The following is a 7,015-nucleotide window of genomic DNA, read 5'->3' on the forward strand; positions in this document are numbered from 1 at the left end:
GTGAGTCTGATGAATTTACAGGTAAGATGTTTTTATTACGATTATGCCCATGTTTTACTGGAATCAACATGTTCGGATTTGCTGTTTAAAAGGCTAAAATGAAATTTGAATTAAACTAAAACCGCGAATTTAAAATGTGCATTGAAAGGTTAAGTAGTATGTCTTAGTGAATAACTAGTTGGATGGAAGGAGGGAAGGAGGGGGGCTTCAACAAATTTAAGAAATGGTAAACGTGCAGCATGCAACCATCGAGTTATGCACGCGGAAGGTTGCTAAGCACGAAAGAAGCGTAAGGGTTGCTACAGGCGTAGCCGAGAGCAACTCTAGCTTCTTGAGTGCTTTGCAAACCCCTCAAGTGTTGTTATCAATGTGTTATCTCTATCAGTGTTTTAACTAGCTAGAACCTTGTTTAAGAATGCATCTAGCCTTCATCTACCTATCCATCAGTCCACTTTAAAGTCATTTATCCGTCCGTTTTCAAATCTGCTAAGGAGGAAAACAGTACAGCCGTATCTAACAGATTTTTTAGTTCCACCGAACAAAGTTTTGGGACCTCTGGTGTCTGTCCAGCGTTATTCCCCTTTTTCAAGGACTGTAAAGCGTTGCCAAGCGAAATCGTTAACATTAAGTCCGCTGATCGATTCGAAAAAGTCTTATTTGAGTATTTAAGTCCGTTGCAGGATTTGTGTCTTTTGAATAAATGTTGAATCAGTAGAGCAATAGCACGGGATAAAGCAGTTGTATAGCTTGACTGAATGCAATTTTACACACCCTAGAAATAACAGGTACTAATTCTTAACAGAAACTCAACGTTTATCTTGTCAGTCAGGTGAAAACATCTTTCACATGGTTACTGATTAACGGACAGTTCCTGTGGTGCAAAAATGTCTTTGTTTTTTAAACCAGTCCAACGCTCCAGGACAGACAGCTCTTTCCATTAGCTGCTAGGTGATACAAGTTGTATTTTTTTTTTCTTTTCTAGCTATGGATGATGAAACTCTTGCAGTTGCTTTGGGTTACACGTGTCATGTGGTCAGCATGATTGCTAGATTTCTGCAACTGCCTCTGAGATATCCAGTGAATTCTCATGGCTCTAGGTCTACCATTGTAGATTTGACAAGTGAAAAGGTTCCAGAAAAGGACAGAAAGTAAGCACTGGCCATAACAAGAGTGGTTTTTTGACTAAAATTAATTCTTGGATCGAATTTGAGGAAATTGGCATGAATTAGGCTATGTTTGCACCATACCGGAAAACATTTTTTGCCGACATGGAAAGCTGTTCTGTACATTATGAACGGCAACAATCCACAACTGGAGCAAGTCGTATACACTCCTCGAACATCGTGCCAGAACGATTGGCCGAGATGGTCTGGTAAACTAAATCCTAATTCTCACATCTGAATATTTTCTTCCATCTCAGTGGGTTCCAGTCGACACTCCTACTCATTTACTTCCGCTACGGTCCGAATACTTGTACACACTCCAACGAAGAGTGGCAGTACGCCATCCGGTATGTGACGTTTCACTTTCGAGATCGGCACGGCGCAGCTTCGCTCTGTTACAAAAATCGCACCAAGAACAGAAGCCCTATCATGTATGGTTTTCATGTCAGCGCAAGAGCTATAGTGTAAACATCGCTTAAATGTCGAGCTCTCTTTTAAATATGTCGCAGAGTTGATTTGACGCATCTGAACACAATATGTTTCATACTGCTGTAACTCTAGGTTGCAAGTGAATTGTTATTTTATTATTAGTGCTGATGATAAATACATAAAACACTTCTTTTGTTACACCTTTTTCAGATTTCCATTACATAACAGAGGCAAAGAACTAGCCAAGTTTTTCTATGGAATATTTCTTTTGAACAAGAACATAGCTCAGGTAGAATCTCAATTTAAATGTTTGTATGGTGCTAACAACTAACAAATAACCTTTATTTTGAAAGAAGGCAGGCTAGCATATGAGCATTGTTTTCCCCTTTTTTAGACCTTAAACTTATATTTACTTTTTTTTCGCCATAGCTTTCAAACGCTGTTCATTGAGATGTGTAAATTTGTCAAACTATCTAAAGTCGGTCACTTCCCTCCAATTCAGATCGTTATTGTCACATTGTTTGGTAGCGGAGCTTCCATGACATTGAAATTCTGTCTAGCATTTGATTTTCACTAATTTTCTTTTAAAGCCTATTGATAGGTCATTTGTTTTCCTTATTCGGGTGACGGTGACTGATTCCTGAAATGATCAACGCAGTTAGGGATCAATTCTTCCCTTATTTTTCGGAATTTTGTTTGAAAAACTTCATATCTCTTCAAGACTAAATAACTTAAGCTTCCAACTTATTAGCACTTGTACTTATGGCTTGTTTTCACCGTCACGCCGTCACAAATTAAAATCGAAACCATTCCATGGATAAAGTTTTTTTTTAGAATCTGGGATATTAGAGAAAATAAGTGTGCAAACAGTTTCGCCTAGATTCTGCAGGTCGCTGCGATTTTTCATATGTCAAATATTCGAGGAAATGTGTTACCCAAATCTGTAGAACGTTGTATGGAGACGCCATATTGGTGTCTCTTTGAGGGGCATGGGTGCGGCCGCAAACTGGCCGAGAAATCTGTCAGGGTTTTGCCTAAACAATAAAAGAGTTCTTACTCAAAGACACGATCTGGGACCCGTTTCCATTGTTATAGAATATTGCTTCGCGGAGAAACATTTATTTTTTTTATATATATCCTTTGCCAAGCTAATATTCTCGTGGTCGAACAGAGCAACGTATCGTCGAGCTGGAAGGTCTCTTTTCGATAGTAGTGAATTTGAAACTGATAATTTCTTGGAACGAACATGAAATGATCTGTTTTCAGGCCAAGTAACGGTGAAGCCTTAAGATCTTTTGCATGTACTGACCAATGTCTGTGTAGAAACCCGCTGTCTTTATTAATATATTTACTACAGTCTGTATTTTGAAATTTAGATCCGTCAGGTTAACGGGCTTGGGACGCCGAACTTACGTAACACTCTGCCGAACCTAAAAGACTTGCTGGATACGAAATTTCGAACAAGGTATGTGTCGAGACTCGCCAAGACATTAAGTGTCCTGTCCAAGATTTTGTTTGGCAAGCCAGCTTAATGCTTAATTGTATAAAAAACGTATAACAGCTAGATGTCTAATAGTTTTATTTCGTTGGTAGCGTAAGCACTGTACTTTAAATGTTTAGTTGAAGCAGTTACGAAAGAAAAGACTGGCATGTTTCGGAACTCCCGTTGATACTAACTAAAATAATAAAGAAACAGAAACAGTCTTTTTTTTGGTCTGTCTCAAGCCTAATTTAATTACGGTTGAACTGTCCGTTGAGTGTTGTCTGTGCTCAATAATTAGTTTCCTGTTTATGTATTTTTTGCTTAGACATACTAAACCTGTTCCTGCACATTCAAAACCCGCTACTATTTGTAATTTCTTTCTCTCTTTTTTTAGTGATTTGGTTAAATCTGCTCCACTCACAATAATACGAAAGTCTCCATTAAAACCCCACAAGAACCGATCCTCGACTTCAGAGGATTCCTCTCCTCGGCCAAGGCCTCCTTCATTTGATAACGTCATGCTTCAGTCTATGGACGCTACTACATCTGAACCCAAACCTGATTTACTGGATTTATCGGTAAATCCTGAACCACCAGCAAATCCTGATACAACAGATGCACCAGTAAGATCTGCTGACCACGATATACCGACAAAACCTGCCTTACCGGACAAACCAGGAAAACCTACTCTACCAGATAAACCAGCAAAACTTGTTTTACTTGATACACCAGCAAAACCCCCTATACCGGAAAAACCGGCAAGACTATCTTCACATGACCAACTGGTGAAGCCCACTTTACCGTTAAAACCAGCAAAAACTGCTTTTCCTGTTCAACATGAAAACTGTGGTGTAGCAGTTCCTCTTAGTGCAGATCAAGTTCATCAAACGCAGACTGCAGATAAGTCTCCAATGGCAACAGAAAATTCTATTGCAATTGGCCAGAACAGGTCGAATGGTTTATTTGCGGGGAATGTGGCGGATCATAGGCAAGGAGCTGTTACTGAGGAGAGTGCCCTGTTCATACCCTCACAAGGAACAAGCAGATTTTTGGGTCAGCAGCGGATGAGAAAATCACTAAAGCATCAGAGAAATACAGTAACGACTGGTAAACCTTACAGGACGTTTTCACTTAAGGCGCGCAGAAGCAACACTCAGTCGCAGAAACAAAAGTTGGTTAGAACTGGAAGTGCTGATAGCACGAATACGGGGAAGGAAGCTTCTATTAATTTTGCAGGAAATACTGTTAATAACTTTATACAGTTTGAAGGAAGACCATCCCATCCTAATCAGTCAGAAAGTGGTGACAGTGGCAGTATGAGGCAAGGTTAGTTAGATATACAACTTTCAACTTAACACATTTTAAACACATAACCACTCTATCAGTGAGTTACAAAATAGAACCATTGTTAAACTGGCCGCACACGCAATGTGACCATGAGCTACTACAGCTTTATCCGGAAGGGGAAATTTTTCCTTTACATCTATAGTTAACTTCCTTTGATATAGTCAAAACTTTACGGTTAACTATTTTTGGAGGCGCGTTTTACACTTGTTTACAAAGGGTAGCGCGCCATGCGAAGGCAGCCGAGTTGGTGTCTCTTCATATAAACCTGAGCAAATAGAATGTCTGGTTCTGGTTGTTTGACCGAGATCTCTCCACAACTCTATTGCGTGCGTTGACTTCATATATAGAGACATTAGGTCTGCCCGTTGAACTTGGATTGTTGTTTCTTTAACGAAGATTTCAGTCACACCACCTGGAAATTTTCCTTATGTACCCTTCAGTCCGAATACGAAAGCGACACGTTTCCAACTACAACCCCAACTACGCCTTCCACTCCGTTGAGAGAAAGCCAGTTCAGCGTCATTAGGGTCTGTTATAAGTTTAAGGAAAAAAAGACTTTTTGATAGAGAGTAAGGAACGTGAAATCGATGACAGCAGCGTTGAAAGCATTCTCCTCTAAGAATTTCATCCTGGTTACCCGGGATCATATGAATAGGTCCTTAGCTGATGATTTAACCTACCCTCATATCCCTAATTTTGAACCAGTCACTAGATCACTTTTATTCTAATTTCAGATGACACGTGTACCTGGAATGGTGACCAGCCTTTGGTAGATAAAGAGGGTAACAGAAATCCCGATCTTCCAACCCATTCTAATGTGTCAGACCTGAAACAGACTCGCAGTGACGGAATCCGTTCAAAAAGCCTCTTTGACGTAGAGGGTTCCATTAACTTTGATTTCTGTGAAAATGGTGAAATAGATTTAAGATAAAAGTACGCGTGAAGCCACTGAAAAATCAGCTGTTATTATTTTTTATTAGAAGTAGGCATTTGACGGTCTTTCCTCTGTTTTGGCTGATGAGGTGTTTCAGCTGATTCAAACCTCGACAGTTATAGTCAAAATCGAAAACATGTAACCAGAGGTACTTACGATTTACATGGAAATTCCGGATGGAAAATCAAATGGTACGCGCCATTCCGTTTGGGAAACCTCAGAAAATATGGGCTGTGATTTAAGGCGACGCAAATTGTCTACTCTTTTTGGTCTGTTCAGCTAATTGGGATATACTTGGCAGCAGGTCAGGCCCGAGTTGTTCAAAAGCTGGATAGCGCTATTCACCGGATAAATCACTTTCCAACGGATAAGTATTAGAGGAACCCCCTGCGCTATCCAATGGATAGTGATTTATCCGGTGGATATCGTTATCCACCTTTTGAACAACTTGGGCCAGACGTTACAGTATTATTTTCATGCACAGGATTTCCACTCGGATGGTGTGTGTAAATGGTTAGCACCCAAGGTATGCTAAACTGATGGCCCCAGTAAGAAATTAGAACGCTGCCTAACAGTAAAATTAAACTCCTTTACAGCTATATATTTTTTCCCTTTCAACTATTGCTTGACACCTTTAATAATTGTCACGTGACTCTTGTAAGGGATCACTATACTTTTTTATGTTGGTCTAAGTAGTGTAAGGGCCCGTCCACACGTATCCGGATATTTTTGGAAACGTTTTAGCCTACCGGGCACACGAAAACAGTGTTTTTGGGCACCAAAAACGCAGGTGTTCGGAAAACGTTTCCCGGTGTAGGATTTTTTGAAAACGTTGGTTTATCGTTATTGTTTGGACGGACGAAAACAGGTTTTGAAGTTATCGCGTTTCTATTGTTTTAGCGTTACTTTTCGTTTGGACGGGCAAAAACGATTCCAGTACAATACGTAGGACGCATATTTTTCGAGAAAAGAGTGAAACAAATCTCCGTTTTCAGATTTGCGGTTACATGTGGAAGAGCCCCAAGAACGACTTACCCTGAGATAAGTACACATGCTAATTATTGAAATAAAGACGACAAGCCTTTAGGTCACGTTGCCATGATAGCAAAATTTCTCGATCTCGACAAACCGTGGTCCTGCAATATGGCAGAAAAAAATAAAAAAAATCGACATGTATGACTCTCCTATGCATGATTACACTCAAGAACACAAACAGTAGCCCATTTTTTCCTTCCATCGTTGGACAATGCAAATGGCCGTCTCTGTCAAGAAAGACTGTTGAGATCCAGACGTTTTGCTACCATACTAACTTGACGTCATACTTCTCTTTATAACTCTGTTAGAATTCAAAATTTTTCACTGCTGATCCGTAGGAGCACACGCTCCCTCAGTTTCATAAGTATGGACTGCGGTGTTTTCTGATTACGACTCGATATCGTCGTTAGTGTAAACCAGCCCAATCGAATAGTCGGTGTATATAAGTGTACGGTACTCGTAAGGTACTGGCAGGTCTGGTTTTCTCGAAGCGATTCGTTTTGTGGGATATACATTCAATCGACAAAATTTGTTACGTGCAAATCGGCCTTTTCTATATATATAAAAAGAATGTTTTAGAGGAGTACATGTATTAGTGAAATGAAACAATAACATAAACATCAT

The 7,015-nt window shown here is 39.8% G+C and overlaps 1 protein-coding gene across 1 annotated transcript in view; it reads left to right on the forward strand.

Moving 5' to 3' along the window:
- The window catches only part of LOC140950922 (UV radiation resistance-associated protein-like), a 25,945-nt gene extending 19,225 nt beyond the window's left edge, over positions 1–6,720 (forward strand). The window contains exons 14-19 of the mRNA XM_073400138.1: positions 1–21; positions 983–1,148; positions 1,803–1,881; positions 2,969–3,057; positions 3,470–4,401; positions 5,157–6,720. The exon at positions 1–21 is cut by the window's left edge and continues 49 nt beyond it. Of these exons, the coding sequence (XP_073256239.1) occupies positions 1–21; positions 983–1,148; positions 1,803–1,881; positions 2,969–3,057; positions 3,470–4,401; positions 5,157–5,353 (1,484 nt within the window). The 3' untranslated portion in view covers positions 5,354–6,720. The remainder of the gene's footprint in view (positions 22–982; positions 1,149–1,802; positions 1,882–2,968; positions 3,058–3,469; positions 4,402–5,156) is intronic.
- Positions 6,721–7,015: the final 295 nt, after the last annotated feature.

This window comes from Porites lutea, chromosome 10 (assembly GCF_958299795.1).
Source record: "Porites lutea chromosome 10, jaPorLute2.1, whole genome shotgun sequence".
Lineage (NCBI taxonomy): Eukaryota > Metazoa > Cnidaria > Anthozoa > Scleractinia > Poritidae > Porites > Porites lutea.